This window comes from Caloenas nicobarica, chromosome 20, assembly GCF_036013445.1.
Source record: "Caloenas nicobarica isolate bCalNic1 chromosome 20, bCalNic1.hap1, whole genome shotgun sequence".
Classification (NCBI taxonomy): Eukaryota; Metazoa; Chordata; class Aves; order Columbiformes; family Columbidae; genus Caloenas; species Caloenas nicobarica.
This window is the reverse complement of record NC_088264.1, coordinates 3,666,712-3,683,022: the sequence shown is the minus strand read 5'-3', so window position 1 is coordinate 3,683,022 and position 16,311 is coordinate 3,666,712. Positions and strand designations below refer to the sequence as shown.

At 46.3% G+C, this 16,311-nt stretch overlaps 2 protein-coding genes across 3 annotated transcripts in view; both read right to left on the bottom strand.

Moving 5' to 3' along the window:
• The window catches only part of RABGAP1L (RAB GTPase activating protein 1 like), a 230,141-nt gene extending 226,266 nt beyond the window's left edge, over nucleotides 1-3,875 (bottom strand). For both annotated transcript variants that reach the window (XM_065649001.1, XM_065649003.1), the window contains exons 1-2: nucleotides 3,295-3,875; nucleotides 1,561-1,745 (exon numbers count right to left, since the gene is read on the bottom strand). The gene's annotated coding sequence lies outside the window, so the exon portion shown is untranslated. The remainder of the gene's footprint in view (nucleotides 1-1,560; nucleotides 1,746-3,294) is intronic.
• A 2,346-nt stretch (nucleotides 3,876-6,221) lies between these two features.
• Nucleotides 6,222-16,311, bottom strand: part of LOC135996890 (ral guanine nucleotide dissociation stimulator-like 1) — a 72,614-nt gene continuing 62,524 nt past the window's right edge. Inside the window, exons 15-18 of the mRNA XM_065649185.1 lie at nucleotides 14,557-14,746; nucleotides 13,374-13,634; nucleotides 8,367-8,478; nucleotides 6,222-8,186 (exon numbers count right to left, since the gene is read on the bottom strand). Coding sequence (XP_065505257.1) covers nucleotides 7,999-8,186; nucleotides 8,367-8,478; nucleotides 13,374-13,634; nucleotides 14,557-14,746 — 751 coding nt within the window. The 3' untranslated portion in view covers nucleotides 6,222-7,998. The remainder of the gene's footprint in view (nucleotides 8,187-8,366; nucleotides 8,479-13,373; nucleotides 13,635-14,556; nucleotides 14,747-16,311) is intronic.

Here is a 16,311-nt window from a genome sequence, read left to right as displayed (position 1 = left end):
CAGTGTCACAGCAAAGACCCCTTCGCAACCCACAAATGAAAGAGATCAAGTGCATGGTACTTTAATTTGAATAAAATCATCCAAAGCATAGCAACTGGTGATAATGAGACTTGAACTAGGTAGATACCTACTCGGAAAGGGATTTGGGAGGCGTTATGGGTGACAGTGGTAATTAATAACTCTTCAAAAGGAAAGGAAGGAAAATGAAACCAATGGACTTGAAGAAAGTAAGTTTCAGCAAACTCACAGCTTGAACGCCAAACCCCACTGTAGTAAATCTAAGGCAAAGTACATTCTGCAAAGTTTGCCATTTTCTATAGAATCACCACTAAGGCTGGAAACAGAGCATCGCAATGAGAAAGCAAGCTAGCAAGAGAAGAGTCTGGCTAAATCTAAACCATGATATACACAAGAATCTTGGCTGTGTGAAGTAATAAGGGCATTTTCTTAAATGCTTGCAGCCAGTTGGAACACTATTTAATTCTTACCTTTATTCCCATATCACAAGTTTCAAAATGAGTAATTTTCCATAATTATGAGCTTTAGAGGTCACATAGATATTGAAATAGCAAACTGAAACATTCCCAACCCATTAAAAAAACCTTTCTTTTTATGAAGACAGTTATTCTGCTACCACAGTTTTATAACAGTTTTATATGGAAAGAGTAATATACAAATTGAACCATAAGATGATACAATTTGACAGTTACACTGGTATTTTACCTATTTCTCTCAGTCATACAGGCTAACATGGAGATTAATTTCTAATGTATAATCCGAAGAAAATTACTAGGGTGGCCACAAATATAAAATCCTAGAACCATGCCCACACAGTATCTCCTTTTGGAAGGAAAAAAAGAAAAGGAATGGAAAATTCATATGATATGTTGTAGACTCAAAACTAATTCCTGTGGGTTTTTAAGGACATAAACAGCAATGTGAATAATTAGATATAAATTACAGCTAATTTAATAATTAGCTGAAATAAGATATGAAAGCACCGATCCTAAAAGCAAATACTGGTTTGTGTTTCATATGCTAAAGCAATGTGTCATGCAAGAAGAAATGCTGCATAACTGGAGAAAGCAGACATTAAAAATAATCTAGGCATCTTGTGGGATCAGTTCCCAAGAGAGAACAAGCTCATCTACAAATTTCTGAACTTATTTTCAAATCCAGAACAAAAATAATCATTAGAAAAGTGTTACTCTGATGGAGGCCTAAAATGGAGGTTGAGATTTAAAGCACTCACCCTTGCAATGTTACTTAACAAGAACCACAAGTCATTTCAGATCCCACTTCTTTAAACAATGCAGTACTGTGGTAAACTACGTTGTAGTTGTTGTTAGCAAGTAAATACTGGTAACAGAATTCACTAAGTGGAACAGAATTAAATGCATTAAATGCAGGAAAAAATTAAGCTACCTGAAAATGAAAACCTTTCAGCAATATAGGAACCGTGTACAGGAGCCACGTATAGGAAGCGGTAGAAGTCTCCAGATTGGAGTATTAAAACCCAGACTGAACGAAACACCCGAATGACGCGCCCTGTACAATCACCTGCTTTAAACCAGGACACAAGAGGATGCGCTCAGGCCTGGGCCAGTTCTAGTTTCTGTGGCTTTAAACCAAGGTTGCAGAGCACACCTTCCGTTTCAGCTCCCAGTGCCGGCTTCTGTGTCCGAACCGGACACTCAGAACTCCGGCGAGGTTCACATTTCTAGCGTAACACTTCGGAGAGGAGTCTGCAAAAGATGGCAATTGCCGATTGAGAATTCTATGTGTTATGTACAGTTTTAAATTAGAAAAACAGGATGAAGATGATAATTCAATTGATCGGGAACAATGTGCAGAGATACTACTTACTTCATTTCCAAGAGGGAAGACTAATTAGACAGGCCTATCACGATTCAGACTTTTTTTTTTTTAACAAAATACGCTGCAATTTGCCAAACGGTTACATGAAAGATTGTGCTTCAGGACAAAGACTCTTACATAATTTATACAGTCGTTAAGAACAAGTGGTACTCATGTTTCATTGGGGCATTGTAGGAAATATTACAATGCCAACAGAGTGATAAAAATACAATAAGGTACTAATCTGCGATGAACCTTGATTTCTGAATCTGGCTAACTAGAACGTTCTTGATCAAATACTTCATTCAGATATTTTATTATATAATGATGGTACTAGGGATTCTGACGCTTACAAACATTGCTTGGTTTAGATTTCTCTTTGTAGACTTCTAAATCTTTCCCAATAATCTTCTTGAAATAACAGTAAAACAGCCATAATGCTCAAGATTCACACTTAACTAAACTTTCCAACTTACACCTCTTATGTAACTCATAGTAAGTTAAATGTGGTTTTTGTAAAGATCGGAGCCTTCTGTGTCCATAACATCCCAAATGCCTGTGAATATGGCAAGAAAACCCTGTTTTCATAAATTAATTTAATAGCTGTTCTTAACGTTATTTTATTCAAGCGCTAATCCTTGATAAGCATTGAATTGTTTTGGTGGGAAAGACTAAATAATAGAGACCATTTATTGAGTAAAACTGAGAGAAATAGCACGTTTAGCTACTCTCACCACATTTTTTGTAAAGTTGACATGAAAACCTGTCTGCGACCAATAAAAGAATCCAAAATAGGGACTGAAGCCGGAACTCCGGCAGTTGCTGTGTCGCCTGTTCCCACGTTTCTGTCCCCGTGTCACAACCCAGCTCCCTTTCGCAGGTTGTTCTCCGGCCTCCGCCCCCGGTCGCTCCCGACCCGACCCCGCGCTGTTCTAACGGCCCCTCCGGCTCGCGCAGCCCCCGCAGCTCCGGTGCGGAGCCGGCAGCTCGGGGCGCGCTCCTCGCAGGGCTGGGAAGCGCTCGGAGCTGCAGCGGCTCCGTGGGCAGCGTCCTGCACAACGAGCCCCCGGCACCGGCCCCACGGAGCCTCCAGCCGGGCACGGACACAGAAAATCTGCGGGGAACGGGAGGGGGACACCAAACCCCTTTGCTGTCGGCAAATTTGGGCACGTGTTTGGATGAATTCCTTAGCGTTTTACACCACAGCTCGTGTTTTCGTAGAACGGGAATCGGTTCAACGCTACCTTGAAATACCCTGGTGTTAAATAATGAGTTCTCAAAGCACTTTTAAACTATCCGCATGTGCTACCTACACGCAGCAAGTCTTCGTGACCACTTGTGAGGTATTTCCGAACTCCATTTTAAAATTTGAGCGGCCCAAGTGCAGCTCAGGCACTGCGTGACACCGGAGGGCTTGGCGGGGCCGCAACATCTTACCTGGGGTGCTGGTTGAGGGCGAGGATGAATTTAATTTGTCCTGCAGCAAAGAAACCTACGGGCGACCTTCCCCACAGCAGCGCCAGCTCCGCACCCTCCCGTGGCTCCGGGGGCAAAGCCACGGGCTCTTTGCCTCGCACAGCCGCCTACGTGAGCACGGCGCCCATCTGCGGTGTTATCCCTCCGAGCGAGGAAACAACCCGCGCGCAGCGCTCCGCGGGCCGCTGGCGGGAAGAGGCGGGAAGCGCAGCGCCCCCGGGCAGAGGCCGCCCCGCCCGCCGCGGGCGCTGAGGGGCAGGACATGGCGGGCGGGGCTCGGGGGGCTGCGGGGGCTCCCGGCGCAGGTCGCTCCTCAGCCCGCACCTGCCGTGTGAAGAGCCACCGCCCGCACCGCGCAGCCCCGCTGCGCCCGCCGTGACCGCTGGTGACGAGAAAATGAGGTGGAAAAAAAAAAAACCACCACACCCAAAAGGCGAGAGAGGACGGAGGGAACGCGCTCGGCCCCGGCAGGAGCTCACAACGCGCTCCCCAAGGCGGGTGGCGGCAGCAGCGCCGCCTCTCACCCAGCCGACCCGCCCGGCGCTCCCGACCGTGACTCGGCTTTTTGTGCCGGTCGCGCCCCACCTGCTCGGGAGGGCGGGCGCAGGAAGGGGCGGGCGGCAGCGGCGCGGGAGGGAGGCGGCGCGGGGAGGAGAGGAGAGGAGAGGAGAGGCAGGCGGCGCACAAGATGGCCGCTGCTGCAGCCGCGGCGGCCGAGGGGCGGCAGGCGGCGGTGGGGGAGCCCCGGGGCCCGCGGGTGCTGCAGGAGCAGGGCGCTGCGGCCGCCCCCGTGTGCCGCAGCTGAGGGGGCCGGTGGCCGCTGCGGGGAGCCCGGCCCGTGTGGTGAGTGCGCTGTCTGCTCTGCCTCCCGTGTTTATCTGAGGGAAGTGGATTAAGGTCGTGGTGGTGTGTCATTTTGCCTTTGCTGCTGTAACACGAGAGGCCCTTCGGTGACAAAGGGCCACGGCTCGGGGACCCGCAGTGTGACTGCTGAAGGTTCCAGACTCTCCCCACAGTGCTGAAGTGACTTGAGAAATGACAGGATGGGCTGTGCTCAAAGGTAGCGCGCTGATGTCAACTCCAAACGTGGCTGTTGGGTTGAAAAAACCCAACAGGGTCATGGTTGCGAGGCCAAGAGTTAAAAAAACACCTTGATGGAGACAACGGGGAAAAGATGGAAACTCTTACCACCTTTTTCTTTTGTATTAGGCTGGTGCAAAAGTAACCACGGTTTTTGCACTGTTGAAATTTGCCGTTTGATATTAGATACATTCTTAAATAAATATATACATCATTTTAATGCGCTTTCCTTTTTTTTTTTTGCTAATGACTTAGTACTTGCTATTCACTTCATATTTGTTTTAGACTATGGAAATGATTTAGCTAAAAAAGCAAATGCGAGTAATTTTCTTACTGGAGTTCAAAGTGGGTCGTAAAGCAGCGGGGACAACTCTCAATATCAACCACCCATTTGGCCCAGGAACTGCTAACGAACGTACAGTGTGGTGGTGGTTCAAGAAGTTTTGCAAAGGAGACGAGAGCCTTCAAGATGAGGAGCGGAGTGGCGGCCATCAGAAAGTGACAGCGACCAATTCTGAGCAATCATCGAAGCTGGTCCTCTCACAGCTACATGAGGAGTTGCTGAAGAGCTCAGTGTCAACCATTCTACGGTCGTTTGGCATTTGAAGCAAATTGGAAAGGTGAAACAGCTCGATAAGAGGGTGCCTCATGAGCTGACCAAAAATTGAAAAAATGGTCGTTTTGAAGTGTCATCTTCTATGCGACAGCAGTGAGCCATTTCTCGATAGGATTGTGATGTGTGACGAAAAGTGGATTTGATACGACAACCAGCAACGACCAGCTCAATGGTTGGGCCAAGAACCTCCAAAGCACTTCCCAAAGCCAAGCTTGCACCGAGAAAAGGTCACGGTCACTGTTCGGTGCTCTGCTGCTGGTCTGATCCACCGCAGCTTTCTGAATCCCGGTGAAACCGTTACATCGGAGAAGTCTGCTCAGCAAATCAGTGAGATGCACAGAAAACTGCAACACCCGCAGCTGACATCGGTCAGCAGAAAGGGCCCGATTCTTTTCCATGACAACGCCCGACCACACATCGCACAACCAATGCTTCAAAAGTTGAAGGAATTGGGCTACAAAGTTTTGCCTCATCCACCGTGTTCACCTGACCTCTCACCAACCGGCTGCCACCTCTTCAAGCATCTCGACAGCTTTTTGCTTCCACAACCAGCAGAATGCAGAAAATGCTTTCCAAGAGTTCATCGAATCCTGAAGCAGGGATTTTTATGCTACAGGAATAAGCAAACTTATTTCTCGTTGGCAAATCTGTGTTGATTGTAATGGTTCCTATTTTGATTAATAAAGATGTGTTTGAGCCTAGTTATAATGATTTAAAATTCACGGTCAAAAACCGCAATTACTTTTACACCAACCTAATACTAACTTGCTGCAGCAATCTTTCAGTGACCAAAAAGAGGATTTCACAAAGAAGTTGTAAAATTTGTGTATAAGCTACCCAGTTAAAACAGAAATCGTTAAACTGAAAGCTTAAAAACCAGCAGAATCTGTTCCGTAGCAATAGCAGGTTAATGTGTGCAACTGAGGCTTTTGCTTTGCTGCCTTGAGCTCTCCCCAAGCTCCTGCAGCGTGTGACAGCGCTGGGATGGCTCGGGATGAGCTGCTGCCACTCGCTGGGTCATGTCAGGGGGAGTTTTGGGAGCTGGAAGAGGTTAAGGCCAGTTGAAATAGTAAAAATGATGAAGAGAGTGACAAAGAAGGGGTGTGAGGTGTAGTAAAAACCCCACAACTGCCATGCAGTAATTAAGAGAAGAAAGTAGATTAGACAAAATAGTGGAAAAAAAAGTTTATATACTTATTATATAAAGATTACAGGTAAGCAGTTAAAAAAAATCTTTTTCATATATAACTTTTTTGGAGAGTGTAATTTTAAAATCAAGAACATTCACCTTTCAGCTCAACACAGACACACAACCTCTGAGGGAGCAACACACCCCTGACAAAGGCACCGGCCAGACATCAATGCAGCTTCTGCTGAAATGCTGAGAAAACTGAACTGCTGTAGAAATTTTGCCCAAATTATGAGCAAAGGTGAAGGCTCAGTTACAAACTCACCCTCTTCACCCTCTCAACACAAACACAATTGGAGTTGTTACACTATTCAGACTGGGACCTGCGTGGCGCTACTTGTAAACAGAGGTGACAAATCCTCCCGTAGTGTAAAACAGTACAGCCCCACACTGCTTGCATCATGAGTTTAGTGCCCATTGTTAATGTCATCTGAGCCTAGTTTTGAAAATGAATGCTATGGAACTAGTGGGGAAAAAAGAGACCTAAGTATTTAAAAAATCCAAGTATTTGAGATTATTTTAACTAATACTAATGTATGTCAGAGACAGCCTGCTTACAATCCAATGTCTTATGGCTTTTTTAAAATAAAATCTCTAACTGTCCTAATCAAGGCAGCCGACATTCCAGGAAGGGACTCAGGAGGTATCTTAAGTTTCACAGAGAACAGGTAATCCAATTATTTATTCCAGCTGAAAGGTTGTACCATGTCAGGAAATCCATTAAATAGATGTATATGAAGAACAAGGGAGGTGCCTGTAAATTATGAAGAATAATGCTAAAAGTATCTAAAATCTCTGGTTGTTTGGGGTAAATGCTTAAAACCCGGCTGTCTCCTCAATACCCACTTTTAAAATAAAAGGTCATGTAGTTGCCCCACGTGAATGAAAATGTGAGTTAAGTTTTGCTCTTGACGAGTGATTGCACATTACGAAGAGGTACATCAGGCATCTCAGGGTACACGCAAAAGGCATCGATTTCTGTTCAACGTGTTAGCAAAGTAAAAGGACACCACCCTGTAGTGGCACCAAGACCTAAATCCAGACACAGTGTTTGCCTTGTTCATGAGCAAACCATGACATTCATCCAAAAGCAAATGCGGTCCACTCTTTTAAAAGTTCTTTGGAAAAAAAGTCCAAAAACTGGTAATTTTCTGGCATGGAACAAGTGCAAAAAAAAAAAAAATTTTAAAAAAATAGAAGTTTGCCAGCTGCGTGAAAGCAGTACACACACTTGCAGGTTGTGCTGTCTCCAGCAATGAGGGTTTGGGGATGTACCCACCCTGCTTTTTTGTGAATGCAGATGCCTCCTGGAGGCAGCAGCTGCCAGTGGCACTGGGCTCACCCACACCTGCAAACCAGCGCTCCCAGCACTCAGCTGGAGGCAGAGTGGCACTGAGACTTCTCCAGTTCTATAAAAATAAATGTAGACGTTTTTCTTCTGTGTAATACTGGCACGAAGGAAAATGTTTTATCACAAAGAGTTGGCTTGTATGCGGTTCTTAAGACAAATGTTGCAGTCCTGTTTTCCCCTCAAACTGAGGCGCTCACCTTCCTAGGCTAATGTGCAAAACGACAAAAAAAATTCCAGTCCATATTGTCCTGTAAATCCGTGTCTGTCAGTCCGTAACTGGTACGAGGGAGGAGAGACACATCTCAGGCTGTAGGTCTTTGCCTTTCAGCCTCAAATGTTTTCAAAGTTGAATACTGATACATTCATCTGCTGTAATACTGGATGGCAGCGAAGTTCTCAACCGCTCTCCCTCCTGGGCCTGTGGCTCCCTCACAGTGGGATTTTGCTGAGCCTGTTGCTCCAGCACCCCCGTTTTGCAGTTCTGGGGAGTGTCAGGCTACCCAGGCTCCTCCTTTGCACCTGCCCCGTGGCTGAAGCTTTCCTCCTCAGGATGAAATCGAAGTTGGCCTGGGTGTTCATGGCGTAGAACACATTCGCCTTGTCTGGGATCACCAGCTCTGCAAGAGAGGGAGCAGAGCAAGCGTTAATTTGCGCACCACTTAGCGTTAGGGGTTTATTCTCCCTGGCAGCTCTGACGACGTGTCGATGGCGTTTCTAACATTGCTTCACATTTTACTCTTTCCTTCAAAATGCAGCAGAACTTTGCAAGCAGCAGCAGCAGAGTTCTGCTTCCCCACCTTTGTCCTCGGAGATGATCTGTACCAGCTCGTAATCAGCTGAGCCAGACTCCAGGTTGTGCTTCTCCATGGCTCTCTGGATGACAGCAGGAGCCTTCTCTTGGTTAGTTATCTGGAACGAGAGAGTTGCAATGAGAGCTTCTGCTTTATTCACTCTACAATGATTTAATAATTAGCAAAGGCCTGTCTTTCTGCAGACTACTTGGTCTTGGAAAAGATTTCCGAGAACCGAAAAATTACAATGGGTCAGTAACTGCGTAGCAGATTCTGCCAGATACTAAAACACGCTCTTTGTGACACGTGGTCGTTGATTTAGTTCAAGACGACAGACACTGTTCTAGAAATGCAGCAGTAAATCACAGCCTCTGCTCTCCTGAGCAACCACTTGGAGAGGTGAGACCTTGTTCTCAGCAGCCATCAAATCCACAGCAATCGCTGCCCCAGCTGTTGTTTGCAGACATCCATTAATCTCCTGTGCTAAATACTTCCTTGATGTCCTGCAAAGATTTGGGGCCTTGTAGCTGGGTTTGCTCTCTGCTGGGGAAGCGCTGTGCCTGTGGAACAGACACAGGGCTCCCTCCAGAGCCCTGGGCACTCAAAATGATGATTTTTCTCACCAGCAGCCGAAGCTGTCAGGCTCTGGGGCCTGCTGTTCACACTTGGTGAGTTCGTCAGATCTGCACCCCAAACCCCACGCCTTAGGGGAGACCCAAATTTGATAGGGTGTGGAATCGTAAAATGGTTTAGGTTGGAAGGGCCCTTCCCAGCTCCTCCAGTGCCCCCCCTGCCATGAGCAGGGACATCTGCACCAGCTCAGGTTGCTCAGAGCCCCGTCCAGCCTGGCCTGGGATGTCTCCAGGGAATGACTTGTGGCATAAAGTCCTAGAGTTGAGGGTACCCCAACAAGTGCTACACGGCATGCCCACTTAATAATCTCCAAATACTGGGGGTTTTCGACTAGATGATTTCTTCCACCTGAGGAAATCGTCTAGTCGAAAAAAACCCTGATTCTAAAGAAACTGCACCCCCTGTGCCAGAACTCAGTCTAATTGACTTGGCAGAATCCCAGCAAAAAACCTCTCTTCCCTGGGCAAGGCAGTGAGCCACCCTGCCTGGCAGATATTGGCAGTTCAATGGCTCTCTGATAAATGCTCCAAACCTGCCATTGCAATTCCTATTGCACCCCAAAAGGTTTTAGCAGACTTTCTTATTGATACCAGAGCCCAAATGTCAGTAATTTCTAAAAAGACAGTGGAAACTCTTGGTGTAATACCTAGTCGGCAAAGAGTTAAATACACGGGAATCACAGAGAAATGAAAGAATGCCCTACTGCAAAGATAATGCTGAAGTGCTGGTTGGTGCCACTCGCACTAACATTCTATAATTTGATTTATTATGTGGACAAACATGGAAATTCCCTGATGGAACTCTATGGAGTTTTGCAGGGAATGAGAAGGAGCTGGGCATAATGAAACTGAACTTATCAGAAACATCCGTACCCTTACCCCCTCTGAAATCACCAGCATTTGGCAATATCCCTTGCTGGCAGCGGCACTTAGAGGCCTTGACAGGTTGGTGACAGAAATAGAAAACAGAGGCAGTACTAGAATCATAGAATCATATTGGTTGGAAGAGACCCTCAGGATCATCGAGTCCAACCATAACCCAACTCTAGCACTAAACCACGTCCCTAAGAACCTCGTCTAAACACTTTTTAAACCCCTCCAGGGACGGTGACTCCACCACTGCCCTGGGCAGCCTTTTCTACTGCTTCACAACCCCTTCTGTGAAGAGTTTTTTCCTAATATCCAATCTAAACCTCCCCTGGCACAACTTGAGGCCATTTCCTCTCATATGAATTATAAAGAGTCAGGAGAACCTTTCCAGAAAGTCTTTCTGTGTGCTGTGAAACAAATCGGGTACCTGAATCACTTACAATAGTGGTGAACAATGAGACTGAAGTTCATTGTCTCCACAATGCCAGTTGCTGCTCGACAACTGACACCAGTCAGTGTATAGTTGATGAGATGGCGAGCCTCAAATTAATAAGTGTTAACAATGAACTTCATGTGTGTGAACACTGATCCTGTGCCAACCACCACAGTAATCCCCACCTCAACTTCACTAAGGAAAAAGAGGTTGACGCCACAACTATCCAAAATTGGACCATATGTAGTAAAAAATACAACGCAACAGAAGATGCTGTATAATCCGTCATCGTCCCTCAAACAGGTGGAGTTAATATATCAATGCAAGTTAACATCTCCATGATTAAACATACCTGCTCACCATTCCTGAGTACATCTTGGACAGGATGGTCAGCACAATTGTGTACATGAACCCTCACCTCTCTTGAACGACGAAGGAGAGATGTGACCAGTGTCTCAGGACAGGACTAGTATAGATGCTGAAGTACTTGCAAACAAACTACTCATGGTGACTAGTGACCTGAATAAATTGAGTTATCTACTACGGTCTTTTAGCATTGAGAACCAAACAATGTTTATCTGGTAAACTACCTCAGTCGGAAAAAATTGACAAAAAGGATTACCAGTTGATTGTACATGCACTTGATGTGGCCTAGAGTAATGTTTCTTTAGCTCTTAGTTGTATCCAAGCTCAGCTGTGGATACAATCAATGATGGCCACCATAAGGGAAGGTGAAGAAGGCACCCTACCCACTGAAATTCGGAAGGTGATTTGGGATAACGCAATTGAATTTGAGAAGAAATTCAATCCTGGTGGCATTTGGTCAATTTTTCCTATGACCCCCTCAAGAGTGCTGTCACAGCATTCATCCTAACCATATACAATGTTTTGGTATATACCACATACCAAATCATTGTGTTAGGATTGAATCTCAACGGAGTGATATTCTTATCTGATGGGGCAGAGTACGGGCTCGACAAAAAGGAAACAAATGGCAAACCATTGCTGTTGATGCACACATTGTGCGACAACAACAAGGATTCATCTGTGAAAGTCACACCCTCAAAACTCAAGACATTTGTCTTGACACAGAACAAAACATTCGCCACTTCGAGATGCATCCTCATGAAAATCCTGAAACCGTGCTTGTATATACTGGAAAAGGATATGCATGTATGAGAACTGTCTGTGATTCCATACTTGCAGACAACATTGCAGTAGCTACCAATAATCATTCTAATATTTGTAATTTTACTGAAAGCATAGCATGTGATTTTAGTTATGCAGCTCCTGTCACAACTTCTCAGCTGCTGCAATCTGACTACAAACTCACCCACGGTCTGCTGCCTGCCCCCATCGGAATGGATCTCACCCAGCTGAAGAAACTCCTACAACATGATGATTTACATCGATTGCTGTGACACGTCAAAGAGAACGGACAAAAAACTTTGACTACTGTCCATCATGATGCAGAAGAAAAACACCACGTGCTGGAACAAGTGATGAAAGACTGAGAACACAGCTGGCGGGACACTTCAGATGGCCATTGACTGCTACCGGACTCTTTAACAAAATGCCACATCCTACTGTTGTCCTGTCAATGCTCACTTTGTTGTGTCTTGTTTTAATAATAGCACTATATGTTAGGATTTGGCTTGTGACGAAACATCTAGCACCTATCTGATATCTCCACAAGATGCAGATGTACTCGATAATCCCCACAACAAGCACGCATTTGACATCCCAAATCCCATCTAAATATCGTGAAGCTTGAGTGAGTATGGTTGCGGGGTGGATTATGTGGAATATTTACTGAGGGGGCAAATTATTGAAACTACTTATCGAAAGCACACTTATTGAGAGTAAAGTTACATCCACATTCTCAGCACATATGGCAGCTGCTCAGCACACAAGGAATCTGCTCTGCGATGGTTCCCCCCGAGCCTGGCCTGTGTCCTTAGATGTTCGCACACGGGGAGCTCGGTGTGCGGGCGCCGAGGAGAACGGAGGGTGGAGCGGTGTGGAGATACCGCGGCCAGGCTCTGTGCACAAGGCAGGTACAGAACCAGATGGTGCTGTGCACATAGTTGCTATCGAGTAAGAGAGAATATTCCATCCAAAATGCTGGCTGCTGAGCTAGCAGTTGTGGCAAAATCTGTCTTGTGGATGAACTTTGCTCGTTGTGATCTCATTATAATACCAAAACACACCTCCATCCCAAAAGCTACCCGCATCCATTCTCGCTTAAGCACACTCTGAATTCTTCTAAGTCTATACCTTTAAAACCGAGAGAATTCTACACCAATCAATAACAAAGGTATGCATGACTAGAGTCACTCAAGCTCCACCTAAACATAGAAAATAGTATAAAATACCCTATTGATGGGGAAGTTTGGGGAGATGCCAGCACTGAGAAGTCCAGGAGACAGCACTGCAGACTTTTGGGGTCAGTCAACAGGCTGAACCCCTCCTCCCCACCCATAAGGACGCCTTCAGGTAACACCTGCATGCTTGGTTATACCAAGCGTTTCCCCGGGAAACTTAGAATCCGAGCTTGTATTTGTAATCACATCAGTAGCACTATATAGTCATCTTAAAATATATAAATCTGGTATCAAAGTGTATTTTTGTTACCAAAGTGTATTTTTGCAGACAGCGTATTTTATCACTGGCAATCTAAAAGAACTTGTACCTGTTGCTTCAATAAATCTCATTATTTGTGGATCTAGTCATGAGAATTTCTCACTGGATGCGCTCAGACTTACATATTGTACTATTTGTGAATCTGTAAGTGCGTCAATGACCACAGCCTGACCTTGCACCATGGGTCAATCTGTAATCATGTGAATTCAACATAACGCTGGGCTGGCTGTTGAGCACAATTGGACTTACACTGCTGACTTGAGATCATTTTGGTTTAGTTAGGCATCACTCAGAAGCTAAGCTCAGCTGTCCTTTTCCCTTTCAAGGAGGTTTCATTAGTGAATAGGTGTTTCCAAAACTAAAAGCACCATTTAAGTCACCTGGGGTGAAAACATCACCCATGGTAACAGCATTTTGCTGTTCCACACCACTCACCAGGATGCTCTTGTAGATGTTGCCAGTGTTGTCTTCTACGCTGATGCGGATGATGCAGGTGTCTTTGTTCTGCTGGTTATAAACTGGCTGCACTGGAGGCACTTCTTTTGATGTAACGGGTGTCACGGAGTCAGGGCACTTCTCAGAGCACTTGTCATCAGATGGCAGCAAGGGAGGGGACGAGATCAAACATGACACCCCCACAGAAGATGTGTCTGTGGTGTGGTCGGTGGTACAGAAGGAGGAGGGGGTTTCAGGGAACTACACAACAGAACGAAAGAAAAGCATTCTCATAGCCCAGGCATTTTGTGTGTTACTCTGGAGGAAGAGCCGGAAGAAGCAGGAGGCATCTACAAAACCTCAGCCACCTGCACTAGGCTGGCAGTGGGATTCCCTGCCTCCAGAAAAAGTGATCTTCACTTGATTCATTTCACCATTTTAATGAAAACTTCTTTCCAATTCGCTGTGCCAGACCCTGTGCCACTGGCTCTTGCCTCTCAGAGCACGCCAGGAGGTGGCAGCAGATACTACGACCAGAATCGGGTTGTGGGCACCAGCCAGGGACTGGGACAGACTGAGACAGTGCTGGGGGCACCACTTGCTTTTCCAGCTACAGCTGAGCAGGCCGCTAACAGCAGAAGAACCCATCAGACCTGAGATATTCAAGGATGAAAGGATGAGCTGTTGAGCTTATTCCTCCACAGCTGATCCCTTCTTCTGTTTCATTTGGTTTTGTTTGGGGGCTTTTAAATCCTCTGGTTCATCTCGCTGCTAACATCACACATGGTGTGCCAGGAGCCAGCGGTGATGCTCAGGCTCCTCACCCCACTGCCCACAGGCTCAAAGGCAGAAATGCCACTCACCAGCCCCATCCCCCTCAAAAAACACAAGGAGGGGCTGCAAGAAAAATTAACCTCTTGCTTCTCCAGGGCCTCACCGAGCCCCAAAACACTGCCAGGCACCACAAGAACATCTGGTTTGAGGGAACTTCAGTCTGACTTGTATCTTGGCAACATAGATTGTGCAACACTCCTGACTGTATTGCTTCCATTTTTACACATTTATTCCTAGAGTCCCTCCAGTCCACTGCAAGCAATGCTTTAGTCGAGACCAACGGGCTGGGGCTGCCTGCAGCATCTGCAGCCTCGCACAGACTGTGCTGGCAAAGGGGCCCAGGCCCTACCTTGTGCTGAGGCTCGTCGGGAGTGTCGATAGGAGTGATGGTGCAGATGTCTTCTGATTCGGAGTGATTAAACTCGCATGAGGAAACGCTGGCTGTGTCCGTGCTTTCCCCAGAGCTCCCACCTGGAGCAGGTTTGGGCTGCGCTTTGACGGGTGTGCTGTGGGCGATCACCTCGGAGCCCAGGAACAGCCTAGCAGAGAAGAGAAAGCACAACAGAGCTGGGCTGAGCAAAGCTGTCACTTGCTTCAAAAATCTGACCTAGTGTTGTGTTTTCCTATCTCGAGTGGCCTATTGTTTTCATTTCCTCCCTGTTGTTTACAGGGTTTGTTACTCACCAAGACAAAACCTTCTTGACCCAGCGTCCCTGCCAGCTGCAAGGCCAAAGTCAGAGCTAATGCTCAATCTCACAAACAAGACTCCTTGTCAGTCTGTTAATTGTCAGACTCGCTCGCCAGGAAATGATTGATGGTGAACCTGAAGCGTTTACACTCCGAGGGACGAGGGACAAGCCAGAGCCACAGCAGCTGTTCCCCTGGGGGCTCCAGGTCCCTCCAACACGAGGCAGCTCGAAATACTCAGTCACCAGAAGTGAACCAGCGCATGAGAGGTAACACACAGCCACATACCGGGCAAAGGTTTTCCAAGGGCAAATATATCCCCCGCTGCAAATTCTTGCAATTCTATAAAGGTGCCACAGGTACCAGTTTCTCTCTAAGAGTCTCAACAGACATGTACACAAGGAGGAGACCACAAGAAAGTGTAAATTACAGGTGCTCTCCCTCTCCCAGACTCATTTCTAAATGCAGGTCAAGGAAATTTCAAGGAGTGGCAAAGGAAACAAACTTGTATAATATACAAGGGAGAGAAGCAAGGTGAATTAGATGTTATGGCAGCATGCAGTCATGACTTCAAACAATTGAGAGAGGTGTCACTGTTTCCAGGATGAATTATGCCAGTCTTTTCTACAGTATTAATTTGCAAAACGCATTCAGAGTGCAGATGAAACAATTCTTTAGACAAAGACTGCACAGCGTAAACAAACTCGATGCAGTAAATTCCAATCTGCAGCACTGAAACGCAGTCAGAAATGAGACACGAAGGCCTGTGCTCCGCAGGGACAATGCTGAGGCGCGTGCCAAGGGAGACACAAAGCACAGGCCACCGGAGTTCGGGCACTGTCATCTTCAATGCTCACGTTCTCAGAACGTGTCACCACCAACCCAAAACACTTCCCAAACAGCTGCCAGTATCGGAGCTCAAAATTCTAGATTGAAAACAGTGATTCTTCCCGCAGCCCTGAACCTGCAGTAGCTGTTCTGGGCAAACCAAGAACCAAGCAGGAGAGTTCAGAGCTGATTGTGCAGCTAAATTAATCATTTCCCCTCATCCTGTCAACCCACGAGTCCCTTCGTATCTGCTCTCGCACCAGGTTCGAATTTCTCACCTTTCCGATATTTTTCCTTTGGTCCTCGATCTCTGCTTTCATTCCCTGCAGCTCTCCCTGAATTCCTGCTGGCGTCTTGTTTCCTGCGTGTGCTGAGCTGCGGCCCCTGTTCTCCACCCGCCTGCTGTTTGAATCCACTCAACTGGACCGTGTCCCCCTGATTTTTTCTCCTTCTCTGACTTGAGGGCAGTCCGACAGATTGATTCTGTTATCAAATGCTGTTTTGCTAACCTTAATTTTCATATTAAAACGCTGCAAGGAATTTCTTGTATGTGTACAGCAAATGAGACTAAAAATAAGCTGGGCTTTAT